We start from the raw sequence: 18802 nt of genomic DNA, 5'->3' as shown, positions 1-18802 counted from the left end.
ATAGTTTTAAATGTTGCAAGGTAATAATAAAGTTAATTTAAACATATAATGGTATAAATATCATTTACCAATAGTGATGGACTAGAATAAAAGATGATCATTGAAATGGAAGGAAATATACAGTGAAGAAAGTCAACTCACTTGCTCTACATAATGAATTTAAGGTAATTACATCATCCAGTCCACTCACTATGTTTAAAATTTGTATACATACCAAGTATATAAAGAGTTTTTAACAAAAAAAATGTAGAAATTATTTTTTTGTTTTTTAATGTTTATTTATATTACTAAAAAGTAGTGTTTATGAAGATACACCTACTCAAATTCATGAAACCTAGTAGATAACTTACCATGAAAATCAAACATCATCATTGAACCAACATGATAACATAATACAGACAGTAATTAATATCGTATATATTTACGTTAGATGTGTTTAGGGGTGTCAAAATGGATAAACCGATTCAAACCGATCCATAATCCAATGAGTTTAGGCTTAAATGGTTTATGAGTTGATCCAACTCATTTGTTAAATGTATTGAGTCAATCCATTAATCCAATTATTTGATGGTTTAATGGTTAAATGAGTTAATCCATGAAAATAAAATAATTAATTAATTAATAAATATTATCATCATATAATGCTACAAATAATAATTAATGACATAAATGAGTTATGATATCACGTTTTTGGCGGGAAAATCACGGAATCACGTTTTCGTGGGAAAATCCGGAATCACGCTTTTGGCGGGGGAAAATATGGAATCATGTTTTTGGCGGAAAAATGTAGAATCATATTTTTGGCGGGAAAAATACGAAATCATGTTTTTGGCGGGAAAATGTGAAATCACTTTTTGGCGGGAAAATCACGGAATCACATTTTGGCGGGAAAATTTACGGAATTGCATTTTTGGCGGGAAAATGTGGAATCACTTTTTGGCGGGAAAATCACGGAATCACATTTTTGGCGGGAAAATGCGGAATCACGGTTTTGGCGGGAAAATAGGAAATCACGTTTTTGGCGGAAAAATGTAGAATCATATTTTTGGCGGGAAATGCGAAATTCCATTTCTAGCGGAAAATTTTACGGAATTGCATTTTTGGCGGGAAAATGTTGAATCACGTTTTGGCGGAAAAATTTATTTCATGGATTTAATAGTTAAATCATGTCTACATTGGTTTATTAAAATCAGTTTTGACATTTGATTTGATTATATTTGGTTTAGACATTTGATTTAGAATGTTTAATTTTTATTGGTTTGGTTATGAGTAATCCACTAATCCATTCTAACATAAACCATTTCAATCCAATTCATTAAACTCACTAATCCATTAAATCCATTAATCCATTAGTATCCAAATTTCTCATTCATTATATCCATGGATTGGATTGGTTTGGATTGATCCATTAACTTTTATCCATTTTGACACCCCTAGATGTGTTGCATTCGTGACGAATAATAAATCTAATATTTTTAATTTTTTAAAAATCTAATCGCAGTAGGACGTTAGATCATGTAATTTTTAAAAGATAGATTTTCTTTTGAAAATTAAAATTAAAATATATTCTATTATACATATACAATATAATATAGCTTCTAGATAGATTTTTAATAATTTCAGATATAAGGTATTTTAACTTTATATAGTATGTGAGGGAATAAATTTTATCACTGTAATAAAGGATTTACTATATGTATATTTTTTGTGTGTAATCAATCAGAGATAGTAAAAAGAAGGGGATAGTTAATTTCGACATTGTAAACTGCACCAATCAATGACGAGATAAAACGATACGTATAAACCCTAAATCAATTATATATATATATATATATATATATATATATATATATATATATATATATTCAAATAGTTAAATATTCAAACCATCAAATGCTAAATTAATTATTTTAAAAATTTCGTCACTTACATTATATAAACGCACCTACCTATTATCACTCTTAACATTTTCACTCTTTTCACCAGTACAATTTTTTTTTTTAAGTCTGACTTTAAGAATAGTGGTGTCAAGAGTTTAAATCACTACAAGAAGATAGGCTATTTCCTACAGCATTGTACGGCATTCATGTTACTTGGTGTGTTCTAAGAGATTGAAACAGTATCAGACACAATATACGGTATTCGTGATAACAGACGGAACATAAAAGTGAGACTGAAACTAGACATTCATTACATAATAATTTTGCATTGCCATGATCAAAGCTTATAGTTCTCTTTTGAGAGCATTCATAGTTACTCTGCCTGTGCCTTGACCTAATCCAACTTGATTTGGATGGCAATCTTCCATTGACAAAGGATCCATCATATATAGTTACACTTTGTCGTCCAATCCTCTGGTCGTCTTCTCCATAACGTATGGCTTATGTTGTTGCTTATGTACTCCTGTGTAAACTCCCAATCTTTCATATCATTCTTGGCCAGAAATAAAACATTTCCCCAGAGTAAACTCTTTCGTTGAAACACACTAAATTCCTACTCTTCCACAATCTACTAATTTTTGAAAATGTGGCTGAGCTTTCTTCGACATCTTCTTCTAAAACCACTCTCTAATGTTTGTTTCGTTCCAGCTTTTTCCTGTGGCACTCACACAGTCTTAGAACATATCATTTCCAACAATTTGATTACGAGGTCGTGGCAGTCTTGGTGGACGTGAAGGCAACAAAGGATCGGACAAAGCATTGATCATCGAGCCATCTCCCATAGCGAATCTCCAAACGTATGAAGTCTTCTTCTTTTGGTTAGCATTTAACAAACAATCATAGAATTCACCAGTAGAAAATTATATTTATTTCACAACTATTTTTTTTTTTTGTATCATAGTTAATTCATACATATCCAAATAGTTTGTCATATATAGAAAAATATCTTTGAAAACTAAAATAGTGTTGGAAAATAATAATAAAAAAAAACTAAATTTTATTTGTTTATATTAAATAATTAAATTAATATACTATATTTGTTGAAATGAAGTGAGTTTAGATTGACTAGATAAGATTTTAGATTATTTGTTGTCCAAACACGTTGTGACACCTGTCCACTCAGACAAAAAGGATAATTAGGGTTTACACCTTTTATTTCTTCTGAATACATATATATATTGAAGCATAGCAAGTCTTAGAGAACCTTTTCAAAAGACAAGAACCTAGCCGCCCCCATAGACGCAACAACTTCTCTGATCCATTGTTGAAGATCGATGAAGCAGAATCCAAAGGCGAGGAGATAAAGCGTAAACCAAATACCCAGATGCACTCTTGTAGCTCTCGGTGTGATCGCCAGTGTGGCAATGTTAGATCTGCCTTTGTACGAGAAGAAGGAATCCATTTCAGGCAAGATAATATCAAAATTCGATTAAATATCAGATATACTTGTCTTAAACAATTTAACTTTTATTGATTTAGTTTTAAGACCAAGCAAGCAAACAAAAACTGAAAGAATTCTCTAGTGGAATTGGATTACACTGTCGATACGGTTAGCAAAACGATATAGATTTCAATTGAATCGGTTGGTCTTTATTCTTTGTTTTATTTTTTTTTCTTAATAGATATATTGTTAATTATTGTATAGATCTGTGATGAAAGTAGATAGATATAACGAGCTTATACAACGAGCTTTGTCGGAAAAAAATTGACATAAGTCATGCACGGATGCATTGTGTCAACGGTACGGTACGTCTTGTCTTTTTTGTTTTGTTGTTTTTATTTTATTTTGTGTTTTGTTTATTTGAGACTTTTTATTAGCACAACATACACTCAAATTGGTTAGATAGAAATTTGATAAGGGACTGTTTTGTTTTTTTTTTGTTTTGTTGATATATGACTTCTATTGATTTGATAGAAATTCATGTCTTTTAAATGTTAATTTCATTTCTTAAAGTGATTCGTATATGACAACAATCTCAACTTTATTAATCAATTAGATTAGGATGTGTGTTATACACGGGATATTCGATAAATGATTATTTTATTAAAAAAGTAGTAATTGATTTTGCCACTGTACAAATATCGTATTAAATATCAACTTAACCAACTGTAAATCTTATCATATATATGGGTTTCAAACCCCCAAATTATGTTTTTTTTTCTTTTAGATTGTATAAAAAATTATGAGTTGATTATTTATATAAAAGGTTTCGTAATTTTACTTTTTTAATTTTTATTTTAAAACTTAACCAACGATAAGTCAAAATATATTTAGTTAGTTTAATGTTGTAACTCTCATCTTAATTTATATACTCTATCTAAATATCCCTAAAGAACCTATAGGTTTTTTAAAAAAAATCTCTGCTAAACTACTAAACTATGTAAGCTAAACTTTGGAATCATTAACTTGTCTTAAATGTCTTATAACTCAAACATGACAACTACAATTAATGCAACATTCATGTTGATACTATTTTCATAATTATATATATATATATATATATATATATATATATTATAATTACATATTGTAATTTACGTAGATATATATTTCATTATCATTTTTTGTTTTTCTTAAGAAATAAAAGGATAAACATATTTAAGTTTCAAAACTGAAAAATATTAAAACACGTCTTAAAATTTAATTAATTAACTGAAATGTGTCGCATTTCGTGAAATACAGTTTTGCAATATGACAAGCTCTGTTAAGAATGTTGAAACTTTATATAATAAGATTAGTAAAATTTTATTTCTTTTTTCGGGTAGGATAACATATCATAACTCACCTTTATCTAATAAGATATCATAACTCAATCAAAAATTCCATACAACTTTAGGCCTATACGGCTTATTTATAACAATGAAACTTTAAATAAACCTGCAAGTCAATACAATTTGACGCACGAGTATGCATCATTGAAGAGATTTTACTCATTCACGAATATGAAGATGGTCCACTAGTTGTGCATGCTTGGTTTAGGTTTTAAGGAGCCACATGGATTGCATGTCCCTGTGAATTGTATAGCACCCAAACTCTAGGAGCAAAGGACTTCTCCTATCGTCTACGAGATGAGACCTAAAATTATGACGTTTAAAAGGAAGGAGATGAATCTCAAGAAGTGAGCTTCCAAACTTTTGAGAATGAGAAACTAAGAGGATAGAAATTTGCATGTCCCTACGCTGAGGTAGAAATTTGCATCAACTAGTTAGGAGATGATGATGAAAACTAAGAGGAGTTATCCATTGTAGTGACTAATGCATAAGTCGAATCGTTTGGACAGTCTTTTTCTGATATCTTACAATGACATATGCGGTAATGTGTGATGTTTCCCAATAGATAATATTCTTTGGGCCTAAGAATTAGTGAGTGAAGTCGCATGAACATCAATGAAGATCATTGATCATCAGGTGGATAACGAATCAAGCAACAACAAAACAAAAAAAAATGTAGAATTCCATGACCATTAGTAGTTATGATATATTAAGCTTATATTGCATCTTCGAAGCGCAATGCAAGATCATCAAGCCTATTCAAAGAAGATGATCATTCACTTCTTGCATGATTCCACTACATATCTTTGATGAAAGACAAGTAAGAGGACCACACGAATTCAGTTTCCAAAATCTTCACAGCTTTCTCCACGGTTTAGATAGTATTATGTACTTCTTTTTATCTGACCTAAAGGAAGACTACAACAAAGTACGTCTACTCTTATGTATTCCTTTTGCGATCATCAGTTACTTCTTCCAACATTTGAGAAGGAAAAAAAGAAATATAAACTAAAAATCCATCCAAAATTTTGCATAAAAATGTAGAACCTGAATTGAAGAAGATAGACTTTATTATTTTACTCACACAAACTATTTGTTTTGCCACATAAGCCGACTTGTGAGGTTGATGTATCATGTCTCTTGTCGCAAAATAGAAAACTTTCTTGAGTAAAACAATAAATCAAACTACTTTAATTCATTTTTTACATTTTACTTGGATGAGTCTGTATTTTCATTCCTATCTTTTTTTCTTCTCAGATAGTTTGTTATATAGAGAGAAGCATCTTAAGACTTAGCACTTACACTACTTCTCCGATCCAAGACTAAAGAAACACAAACACCATAAGCTACTTAACTAGCAAGTCACACCATATCGTTTGTCTAAGAAACAAATCACTCATTGGTGGTTTTGCTGATGAGAGACTAGTGGATGTGAGGGATCACACCTCCTCCAGCAATTGTTCCTTTGATGAGTGTGTCAAGCTCCTCATCTCCTCTGATCGCCAACTGCAAATGTCTTGGAGTTATCCTCTTCACTTTCAGATCTTTGCTCGCGTTTCCAGCCAAGTCAAGAACCTTTGTAGTTAGGTATTCAAGGATTGAAGCCGTGTAGACATCAGCAGTGGCACCAACTCTACCATGTGGAGAAACTTTGGTCTTGAGTTGCCTGTGAATACGACCCAGTGGAAACTGAAATAAAAAAAGAAATAGTATCAATGTGAAATTTCATAAAATTAGACTACAAAGAAACATGAAATTTCTTTGTTTATTTCAGCTTCCGATGGGTCGTATTCATATGCAAATCAAGACCAGAGTATCTGAACATGGTCGACTTGATGCTACTGTTGCTGTCTACGCGGCTTCAATCCTAGAATGCCTAACTGCATAGGTTATTGAGTTAGCTGGAAACGCGAGCAAATATCTAAAAGTGAAGAGGAATACACCTAGGCATTTGTATTTGGCGATCACAGGAGATAAGGAGCTTGACACAATCATCAAAGGCACAATTAGTGGATGAGGTGTAGTCCCTAACATCCACAAGTCTCTCATCAACAAAACCAGCAAGAAGTGATTTGTTTCTTAAGTCAAATGATATGATGATGTTATGTGCTAGTTAAGTAGCTTATGGTGTTTGTGTTTTATGTCTTGTTGAAGATGAAGCAGAATCCAAAGGCGAGAATGGTAGAAATGAAGATCTCATTTTACTAGCACAGTAAAATTTAGTCTGCGATACACCTTGGGGTCATATTTTATTTCTTTACTTGGCAACATTAAATTTTTATAAATTTTAGCATTAAAATTATATGATTTATGTTTTTAGATTTAACCCATAGAATATAATTTAGTATCGTAGTATTGCAATTATACATGTAGAGGTGTCAAAGGAGATTAACACTTATTTTGATATATTACAATGTTAGATATTTACAGTTTTTTGTTTAGTAAGTTATACGATTAACCTTTTGGTGTTTTTACGATTAACCCGCTAAACATATATAATTTAATAATTTCTTATTAAAATAATTGTTTGTCACGTTTGAATATTCTACAAATCTTTATAATTACCAATCTATAATATAGTTTTATTCACAAATCCAAAGCAAAGAAGAATATAGAATTTAAGGAAATATATGATTTAGAGATTTGATTAAATAATCTCTAATCAAGATTATTGGAAAGATTTGCGCAACTGTTTTTTTTCTTTTTTTTTGTCGAAAGAGATGTTGTTTTAAGTATATAATCTTTCATTAAATATTTTTAAATCTTAAGAATTAAATCTAGTGGCATGCTAGTGTAAATAAGTCTAAAGGCCAAGGGTTTTTTCCAAATGTACTTGCAAAATGTATATATAGATGTACGAGAAGAAGGAATCCTTATCCACTATGAAATCACTGAGGTATGAAATATTGTTTGGCTTCTATAGGAAATGCCACAGCCTGTGCCATGATTAGATGAGGTATCCAAGATTCGAAAATTAGGGGAAGCAAACATCAGATCTAATTCCAACGTATCCGAAGATGGGCAACAATATGCAAAGTTACAAAGGTGTTGTCTCATAAGGTTTACCAAGTGGAAGTGCATCGGGTTAGAGTGGGGTTGGTACAGTAGAATTAAATGCTTCATGGGCAGGCAGTGAATAACAAGAAAAATTCATGTCCTCAGGAGAGTGATCACCGTTACAAATAGAGCCTTAGTAATAAACTCAAGAAGGGAAGGAAGAATCCTTTTTTGGCACATGTTCAAGAGTCAAGTTTTGATCTAGCTATTCAAGTAACACAGTTAAGTCAGCAGAATACTGCAGTAGGGGAAGTGGTTGTTGGATCCCTTTCTTGGCACTAACTCCGGAAATACTGTGACATATTCTGGTGCAATGGATTCCATTGTTATACTCTCCTCAAAGATGGTGTGCAAATCCTTGTTTGCTGATCCAGAGGAGGCTGTTGGGAAGGAAAGGGATGGGGCATCAATTGGTTTAAAGAAACAACATGATTTGTTTCCGGATGACTTAAGTCAACTCATGGCTCAAGATATTCATATCTTTGAGGATCCGGCTTTGAACTATCTGGACACTATAATGGATCTTAGCCGGCTAATGATGAGGGGGAGGACCAAGAAGCGACTGAAGATGCTCAGGAGGAGGAAGAGTTTAATTTGGTGTATAATCCGGTTGGTGTACGGGATGATGAAATTCAGGAAAATAAAGAGGATGCAAAATCCAAGAGAGCAGCAATTAGAGAAGAAAACGGTGAATAGTAACGTTCTCTTTACAGGGGTCAGTTCGAGGAAGAGAAATGTGCATAGCTTGACATCACCTGGCAAGAGGACAGTTACCAAACCTATTAGCCCAACGGTGGGTAGGGGTACTAATCAAGTAGAAAGAGCTCCTCCAAAACGTTTGATGTGTATCTCAGGTTGGATGAGTGAGTGGTGGGTGGGTATCTTATAAAGAAGCTCTTTAAAAGAACATGAATTTCAATCTCTTTCCAGTTTTAATAATCTGATCTCAATAAATCACAGAATTTGTTTTAAGGTTTTTTTTTCCGATTTTTATGTATCTCAATTATCATATCATATATGTAACATATATTATCTATGGTATTGACACATTAATAAAAAGAATGTATTGTTCTTTATCTAGTTTATACAATGTCTCGGTGATGGAAGTTACGGCAAAGCAAGATGGGTTATCTTTACTTGCGGAATGTTTGTGTCTATTGATGATTATGAGAGCTGAGAACAGCTCCTATTTATACAAGCAAGAGTTCCTAAGATTGTGGAATCTACAAGATCTACAGAGTATATTTGCAGAGCATATCCAAAGGATATTCTAACTACTCTAACATATCGAGATAATATTCTAACTACTCTAACACGCCCCCTCAAGATGCGCCGAGAGTAGAAAGGCCAATCTTGACACACATTGGAGTGAATTTGGCACAAGGCAACGGTTTAGTTAAGGCATCTGCCAGCTGATCAGCAGAAGTGACATGACGCACACTGAGAAGACCCTTCTGGACCATGTCTCGAATAACATGAAAATCAACTACAACATGCTTCATTCTTGAATAATAAACTGGATTTGCACACAAATAAGTGGCACTAATATTGTCACAGTAAATGACCGGAGGATTGGAAGGAGAGAAGCCGAGCTCGCCAAGTAGAGTCATGACCCACTCAACCTCTGACGCAGTAGCTGAGACCGACTTGTATTCTGCCTCTGTGGAAGAACGAGCAATCGTCTTCTGCTTTTTAGACGACCATGAAATGAGATGCTTACCCACATACACCAAGTAAGCTCCTATAGAAGAATAATTTTCTTGATCCCCAGTCCGGTCAGCATCCGAGAAAGAGTGAACAGATAGTGGACTGTTGGCAGAGAAAAACAGACCCATCTTTTTAGTACCGCTGAGATAACGCAGAACTCTCTTAGTAGCAAGCCAGTGTTCTTCACGCAGCTGATGCGTAAATTGAGAGAGCTTATTGACTGCGAAAGCAATGTCTGGGCGAGTGAAAAGAAGATACTGAAGACTGCCAACAATAGACCGGTACTCTGTTGGATCAGTGAGCAGAACACCCGAGGCAGTCGTGGCTGTAAGCGTGGGATGATCAGCCATTGGAGTGGAGACGGGTTTGCAGCAGACCATGTTTGTGCGTTGAAGAAGATCATTGATATACTTCATTTGAGTGAGAGTAAGACCATTAACAGTTCTAGTAACCTCAATTCCAAGGAAGTAGCTGAGCGCACCCACGTCCTTTAAGGAAAATCGGGCAGTAAGCAAATCAATGAATAGCTGAACATGAGTTGGAGAATTCCATGTTACCACGATATCATCTACATATCCCAAGACAAACAGAGTTATACCAGCTTTGTCAAGTATGAAAAGCGACATGTCAGCTACGAAATTGAAAAACCCAGCTTCAAGTAGAAAATCACGAAGAACCGTATACCACGCTCTCGGGGCCTGTTTGAGCCCATATATGGCTTTAAATAATTTGCAGACATAATCCGGTTTGTCGACATCAACGAAGCCTGGTGGTTGAGCCATATAGACCTCCTCAGACAATGGTCCCTCTAAAAAGGCATTATTGACATCCAGTTGACGAAGTAACCAGCCACGACCAACAGCTTGTCCAAGAACTAAACGAATAGTCGTATGTTTAACAACTGGACTATAAGTCTCAAAATAGTGAACGCCTGGTCTTTGATTGAAGCCTTTTGCAACCAATCTAGATTTGAAACGATCCACCGTACCATCAGAGTTTCGTTTAATACGAAAAACCCAGCGACACCCAACAATATTATACGTTGGGTCCGGAGGTACCAAATCCTAGGTTCTGTTTCTCACTTGGGAATCAATTTCTTCACACATAGAGCCACGCTAACGATGATATTTGAGAGCTTGCTGGTGCGTTTTAGGCTTAGTGTCATTATCACGAGTCGCAACAATACTTAGAGCATACCTTGGGTTTGATTTGATTATACCACTCTGTGTTCGAGTCACCATGGGATGTGTTGATTGTACAACAGGATGTGGTACAATTGTGGTCGATAGTAGCTGTAGTTGAGACGATGTCTGCAGCAGTGGTGGCTGAAGATGAGGCCGGCGTAATGACAGTGTGTGTTACATTATTCCCAAGATTTGTCGAGGATGAGGAAGCTAAGCCAGGGGACGCATCACTAAAAATGGGAGTGACAACTGGAGGTAGCGGTGTGACTGGAGGAGAGCTGTCCGGAACAGAGATAGGTACCGGAGAGGACAGAGTTGGTGTTTCGAAAGGAAAAGATGACTCAAAAAATTCTACATGTCGAGAAGCATAGAGACGAGAAGTTTCTTTTAAAACAGAGATAGGCATTTTGAGTAAGAGAATAGCCTAAAAAGACACACAAGAAGGACGACCAAAGTTAGAGCGAAGTGTGTTCCATGCTTGAAGAGCGGTGACTGCCGTGGAGACGATTAGTTGAATTGGTGTTGAGATGGATCCCAACATTGCAGAGAAGATCAGTTTGTCTTGTCTAAGCCAAGCCGTATGTGCTGGATTTGGCGTGGTTAAGTCATTGACCTGGATCGTTGGATGAGGAATGGAGGATTCATCTGTGATGTGTTTCATCAGATTGTATCCATCCAAACACAGAGAGACTTGGAGGCTCCACGTGATATAGTTTGAGGCTGTGAGTCTTGTCACAGTACTCATGTTCACGGAGAGGATTGGGTTCTGTGAATCGTTTGGGTTAACGATCACAGCAGTGGAGTTGGAAATAGCAGCAGGGGCGGAAGCCATTGATGCAAAGAAAGAGAAGAATAAGCAAGAAAGGAAGGAAAAAAAAAAAAGGAAAAATGTTAGAAAATGCGCGAACTTTCGAATTTGGGACAAATAAAGCATGAACTTTTGAAATGTCATTTAAATTATAAAGTTTAGTTTGAATTTTGATTAAATGGTTAAGTTTTCGTTGACTTGGCCATTTTAGGCATGTCGACATTTTTCCCAAAAAAAAAAGAGAAACTTTTTGGATTTAGAGAGATCGCTGCTCTGATACCATGTGAATTGTGTATATTGATGATTATGAGAGCTGAGAACAGCTCCTATTTATACAAGCAAGAGTTCCTAAGATTGTGGAATCTATAAGATCTACAGAGTATATTTGCAGAGCATATCCAAAGGATATTCTAACTACTCTAACATATCGAGATAATATTCTAACTACTCTAACAGGGGCTTCTTCAAGCTTACTCTTGGAAAGTCCAATGTCCACTAAAGCTAAGACATTTCATTTGGCAAGTTAGTATGGGGTGTGTGCATGTTACTTCAAATCTAGGGAAAAGAGGAATTGATTGTGATACAGTTTGTGGTAGATGAGGAGCTCCAGAGGAGACAATTAACCATGCAATTTTTGAATGCTCTCAGCCCTTCAAATATGGGTTTTATCGCAAATACCAACGGTTCCAGGAATTTTCCGATGCTTATCACTATTTGTGAACATTGATCATTTGTTTTGGAGAACACTGATAGATGTGCATAGTTCAAGTTTTCCTTGAATCATGTGGTATATCTAGAAAGCACAGAATGAGAGAATACACAAAAACATTAATCAAGATCCTAGAGAGACACTTAAATTAGCGGAAATGAGGCAAATGCTTGGAATCAAGCCCAAATGGAGGTAGTTAATATTTTGGCACAGTTGGCCCCAAGGATATAAATTCCACGGGTATAGATGTTTCATTGATAGCTCATGGAAAGAGAGTAATAATTTTTCGGGTTTAGAATAGTTTTGTATACTACCTAATGCTAACGAGACAACAATGGGCACAACCACCTTCGACAGAGTCTAACATGTCTACACGCAGAAGCTAAAGCACTCGTTTGGGCTATGAGATGTATGATTAGCCAAAACAAACGAGAAGTGAGTTTCTTTACAGACTACTCAGACCTGTTGAAGATGGTGTCTTCTCCGATGGAGCGGCCAACCTTCTCTTCATATCTAGAGGCGATTCAGAGTGACACGGATAAGTTTGATTTTTTCTCATTATTTTTGATTTCTTGATGTGCAAATGTAAAAATGGATAATTTGGCACGAACAATTTGTACTCAACCGCATATTATTATTTATATAAATAGTTATTCTCTATTGGCTTGTATAAGCTAATCTAATTAAACTGTTGAAAAAAAAAATCTGATTCATGCAAAAGTATTAGTTTTCGATCAATTTTTTGATTTGTCTTAAACCATTTAACTTTAATTTATCCAATTAGTTCTAATACCAAGCAAGCAAACAAAAACTAAAAGAATTCTTCAATAATTTACATTGTGGACATGGTTAGCGAAACGATACAGATTTCTATTTAATCGGTTGACTTTTATTCTTTGCTTCATATGTTTTATTATTCTTAATTGATATGTTGATAATTACTGTGTGAATCTCTGATGAAAGTACGACTCAACGGTATGGGTTCTTTATTTTTTTAGATTCGAGACTTTTTTGTTTTTTGTTTTTCTTATTTTTGTTTATAATGACTTTTATTGATTAAATAGTAACTCATGTCATGTCTTTCAAATGTTATCTTCATATTTAATAGTGATTCGTATATGAGAACTGTCTCAACCTTCTATTAATCAATATCAAAACTAAATAATAGTAATAAAAAAACTCCATACAATTTTTGGTCTAAACTCCATACAGTTGTAGGTCCAAACGGCTTATTTTTCGAGAAAAGTGATTAAAAAATATACTTCATCTGTTTTATGAAATTTGATGTTGTGGATTTTTCACACAAATTAAAAAAAAAAAGTAACTTTTATAATTTTTTATTATTATTTTGTTTGTTTAGTAATACTAATTTTACTTCTTTCCTTTTACTATTGGTCAAAATAAAAATAACAATAATATTGATATAAAACATCAATTTTTGTAGAACAAGAAAAAAACTCATAATATCAGTCTTCATAGAACATAAAGAGTATTGTATCAACGCCCTCAACGGTACGTCTTCTTTTGTTTTGCTTTTTTTTCTTTTGATTTGAGACTTTTAATTAACATAACATTCTGTCAAATTATTTAGATAGAAACTGATTAGAAATGAGACTTTTTGTTTTGTTTTGTTTTATTTTTTTTTGTTGATATGAGAGTTTTATTCATTAAATAAAAGTTGAAGTCTTTCAAATGTTAATTTTATTTCTAACAGTGATTCGCATAGGAGAACAATCCCAACTTTGTTAACAATATCAAAACTCAATCAAAGCTTAATACTAGGCCTAAACGGCTTATTAATATTAAAAATTCAAAACCCTAAAAATATCCTTAAACAATGAAAGGACATTATTAGTCCATGAGAAAGAATGTGCTTCCAGCGTTTACGAGGATCTCTATACCGTCACTGAAATGTTAACCACAAGGATCATGTTTCATGAGTCGTCATTACGGTGTCCAATGATTGAAGGGATTGTAGTCATTCACGAATATGAAGATGGTCCATTGGATGCGGATTATTGTTTCAAGGAGCCACATGGATTGTCTGTCACTATAAAATGTATAGCACATCAACTCTAGGAGTAAAGGACATCTCATATCATCCCGTCTACTGGATGAGATTTAAAACTATGATGTTTGAATCAAAGGAGATGAATTTCAGAAAGTGAATTTAATTCCAAACTCAGGACTACAATTAATTCACTCCTTATTTTTTTTAAGTTCATGGCCCTACGATGAGATTATAAATTTTCATCAACCAATTAGGAGATGGAGAAGATGATGATGATGAAAAATTAGGAGAGTAGTTCTCCGTTGTAGTGACCAATGCATAAGTTATAATCGTTTGGGTAATCATTTTCTGAAATCTTACTATGCCATATGCGGTAAAATGTGTGATGTTTCCCGATTAGGAAGATTCTTCGGAACCAAGAATTAGAGTGAGTGAAGTCGAATGAACATTAATGAAGATCATTGATCATCCGGTGGATATCAAATCAAGCAACAAGAAAACAAAAGTAGAATTCCTTACCATTAGTATTTACAATATACTAAGCTTACCTTGCACCTTAGAAGGCAATGCAAAATGATCAATCATGTCCAAAGAAGATGAACAATGATCATTCACTTCTTGTGTGAAACAAAGTTTTTTTTTAACGATTCCTCTACTCATCTTTAATGAAAGAAAAGTAATTAAGAGGACCAAAAAAAATTATTTTCCAAAATCTACATAGCTTTCTCCACGGTTTACATAGTGTTATGTACTTTTTATCTTTAGAAGCTTCTAAGCCAAGAGAAGACTACAACAAAGTATGTCCACTCTTAGATATTCTTTGCGATCATCAATTTCTTCTTCCAACAATTGAGAAGGGAAAAAAAATATAGAAACTAAAAATCCATCCAAAATTTTGCTCTAAAATGTAGAATTTGCTCTATATTAACAAATGGTCCTTTACACTGAAAAACTAAAATAGTCAGCCGATCGTCCCTAAAGTTTGGAATTCCGCATCAGTATTTACTATTTATTTAGCTTACATTGCATCGTAGAAGGTAAACTAAAGAAGGTTGGTTGGAATTTGTCCCGAAAGTGATGAAGAGGTGAAACTGTTGTAAGCAAGGTTCATCGGATCACGGAGAAGACGCGGTTTAAAAAGCAACTTTTGGACTCAGCCGCCATGGACGCAGCTGAAAGTAATTAAGGTCTAGCCCAATCACATCACTGGTCTTGGCATCACAAGTGATACCATTAGAAGTTACTTTCATTTCACCCATGATTCTGTTTAAACAAAAGTAGGCTTGTGAATCTCAAACTCATTCTTAAACTCATGAAAGCATCCTTTAGTCTGGATGACACAAGTGTTTTGTAGGAGAAACAATTTTTTTTTAGAAACGACGAAAAGGAAACAAATAGAACGAAGGAGAGCTCGTAATTTCCATTGTAAATTAATGTTATGGGTCATTAGTACATCTTATATAAACATAAAGCTCCATCCACTTGATAAAGGTAAGTATTAAAATCAGGTATTGTGGAACTTAAGTTAGTTCTTCTACTTCAGAAGGGACTCCACGTGGTCAGACAGCACAAATGCCTTGTTGGAGAAGCAAAAAAGGAAATTCATTTTCTTACTCAAGTATGGACTCCACTGTTGTTTATCTTTCCGCAGCTTCACAATGTCATATTGCAGTTCTATAGCTTTCTTGGATAAATATATACAAATATTGATATCAACCATTCAGCATCTTCTACATGAGGAAGATATCTAACCTAGATAAAAAAATCGGCAAGACTTGCAATCTACTATTATTGCCTTTGAGAAAGGTTGAACACTAAGAGCATGGACAGCGGAGTAACCGAGCATGGGGTGTGAGTATTTTAATAATGAGAAATAATACACTGCATTGTCTCTCTCTTCACACTCGAATCTTAACTAACACCTGAGTGTAAGCCTCTCCCTCTCTTTCTCTCTCTCTTTCTTTATCTCTCTCTTTTCTCTCTCTTTAAATTAAAATAATAAAAAAATATTTACACCCCACTAACACACACCCACCCAAGTTTACCATTGCTCATGGTCTAAGAGCATCTCCAACAGACCCTCAAACCTTCAAATTTGAAGGCTTTTTGAACTCCAACAGACCCTCAAACCCTCATTTTTTGAGGATGTGAATAGTGCACCCCCAAATTTGAGGGTGCACTATTCACACCCTCAAAATCTTTCTCATATTTCACTTTAGTCCTTCTATTTTACATATCTTACAACTAATTCAATTAATTTCAATTATTTTAGATATATCCATATAAATTCAAATACATTCAAATAAAAATATAAAAGAACTAATATTTAAAACAAATTTTATACAATAATAATATTACATTGAGCATGTTAACACAAATTTAAATTAACATTACAATAATAATTAAATACATAAACACACAAACAAATTAACACAAGAAAGAAAAAAAGTACATGAACACATAATAAATCAGTTTGTGTATTTTCTTGTCTAATTTTGTAGATATGTTGGATAAGATATCGATAGGATTTTAATCTAACGGTTGGTAAGTGGTGAAATCTAACGAATGGTGTCGATCAAATTTTAAAGATTTTCTTATCTTTTTCAATAGTAACATTTACATCTATAAAATACACATATGAATGGCGTAGACAAACATCACCACTTTCTTCTTTAATTGTTAAAAATGAATTTTAATATTGGAGGTCCATCTTTTTCTCAAAATTTGTCTTCTTCTTCAGACTCATCTGAGTTTGATGAATGGTTGATGAATGATATTGCGACAACTGAAAGAGAAGAAGAAATTGCTGTCAATTTGTTTGTCAACAATAACCGCTTTATTCACCAACTCACTCAAGAAGAAAATCACGTAAGTCATCGAGGCTCTATTCCCGGTCATGCGATTATACACCGTGACAGAGAAAATGCTCATCGTAATTTATTTAATGATTACTTCTCTGATAATCCTGTTTATGGTGAAAGAGAATTTCATCGTCGATTCCGAATATCACAAAGATTATTTTTACACATTGTTGATGCTGTTAAACAACACGACAACTACTTCAATCAACGACGCGATGCATCGGGTAGATTGGGCTTATTAACCTTACAAAAAGTAACTGCCGCTATTCGGATTTTGGCATATGGTATGCCAGCTGATGCCACAGACGAGTACATTAAAATTGGAGAGTCAACAGCAATTGAATGCATGAAGAGATTTTGTCGCGCAATTATAGCAGTGTTTTCGGAGTGGTATCTCAGGTCACCAACATCAGAGGACATTGCCAGGCTTCTCAGCATTGGTCAACAACGTGGATTTTCTGGAATGTTGGGTAGTCTTGATTGTATGCATTGGAAGTGGAAAAATTGTCCAACAGCATGGGCAGGACAATTTGCAGGTTCCTAGCGGATCACCGACGATCATTCTTGAAGCAGTTGCAGATTATGATCTATGGATATGGCATGCTTATTTTGGTATGCCAGGCACCAACAACGATATCAATGTTCTGAAGTCATCTAACTTATTCTCAAAGCTTGCTCAAGGTACTGCTCCACCAGCTAACTATATTATTCAAGGAAAAGAATATAACATGGGTTATTATTTAGCTGATGGTATTTATCCGAAATGGTCAACTATTGTTCAAAGTATAAGCGATCCCCAAGGTCCCAAAAAAAAATTGTTTGCAGCAAGACAAGAAGCATGCCGAAAAGATGTTGAACGTGCATTTGGAGTCTTACAATCGAAGTTTGCTATCATAGCAGGGTCATCACGTTATTGGAATAAAGAAGTATTACATGATATAATGACAGCTTGCATTATAATGCATAACATGATAATTGAAGATGAACGTGATATCAACGCACCGATTAGAGATTCAAGATCGACGCCATCGACAACAGTGGAAATGGCAGTTAATGAAAATACACGATTTCAACAATTTTTATCTCGTAATCTACAGATAAAAAATAAAGAGACTCATTTATCACTTCGAAATGCTCTAATTGATCATATATGGGAGCATTATGGAAATCTTTCTATTGAATAATTTTGTATTTTTACATGTAATTTTATAAATCTTTTTATGTTTTATTATATGTTTCTTTTCTAATTTAATTTTAATTTTGTATTATTATCTTAAATTTCGTTTTTTTAATGTTGTTTTACAGAATTGTTTTTATAATGTATGTTTTATACCTATTTATGAAACATTTATTACTATAACTGATTATTGTTAATATTGAGGACTATAGTGTAAATACAAAAAAAAATTATAAATATATTTGAGGGTGTACCATTGGAGTAAGTGACCCTCAAACCTTTATTTTAAAGGTTTGCTCCCCTCAAAATGAAGGTCTTTGTTGGAGATGCTCTAAGACTTGTGTTTGTTTCTCTAAAAGTGATGTTATTCCACAATTGATGTATCTTTTAATTCCTCTTTTACTTTGCAATTTCAAGATGCAGAATCTCTTCAATTATTCATTATCGAAATAATAACTTATGTTAAGGTTATTGATTTATGTTAGTCTTTTTTTTTTTTTTTCCATTGATTTATGTTAGTCTATAACATAAAAGATTGTAAATAAATGTAACTGATTTATTTTTTGTTGCATTTGG

The 18802-nt window shown here is 33.8% G+C and overlaps 2 protein-coding genes across 2 annotated transcripts; one reads left to right on the top strand and one right to left on the bottom strand.

Annotated features, from left to right (window-relative positions):
• Window positions 1-5930: 5930 nt before the first annotated feature.
• Window positions 5931-8071, bottom strand: LOC9306452 (histone H2A.V). The gene is made up of 3 exons (XM_002868314.2): window positions 8053-8071; window positions 6654-6790; window positions 5931-6401 (listed from the first exon to the last, which is right to left on the bottom strand). The coding sequence occupies exons 1-3, from the start codon at window positions 8069-8071 to the stop codon at window positions 6135-6137; spliced, it is 423 nt and encodes a 140-aa protein (XP_002868360.2). The 3' UTR covers window positions 5931-6134.
• On the top strand, window positions 7581-8658 carry LOC110226510. Its single transcript, XM_021018442.1, has one exon. It carries the CDS (start codon window positions 8083-8085, stop codon window positions 8656-8658), a length of 576 nt encoding a protein of 191 aa, XP_020874101.1. The 5' UTR covers window positions 7581-8082.
• The last annotated feature ends 10144 nt before the right edge of the window (window positions 8659-18802 follow it).

This window comes from Arabidopsis lyrata (genome assembly GCF_000004255.2).
Source record: "Arabidopsis lyrata subsp. lyrata unplaced genomic scaffold ARALYscaffold_7, whole genome shotgun sequence".
Lineage (NCBI taxonomy): Eukaryota > Viridiplantae > Streptophyta > Magnoliopsida > Brassicales > Brassicaceae > Arabidopsis > Arabidopsis lyrata.
The sequence above is the reverse complement of the archived record's forward strand: the minus strand, read 5'-3'. Positions and strand labels throughout refer to the sequence as shown.

Bases quoted from the DNA above. Each gene is read 5' to 3' on its own strand.
- LOC9306452 (XM_002868314.2), bottom strand. The intron at 6,402-6,653 runs GTATTCCTCTTC...TTTTTATTTCAG, and splicing joins CCAAATACAAATGCCTAGGT to TTTCCACTGGGTCGTATTCA.
- LOC110226510 (XM_021018442.1), top strand. From the start codon at position 8,083: ATGGATTCCATTGTTATACTCTCCTCAAAGATGGTGTGCAAATCCTTG.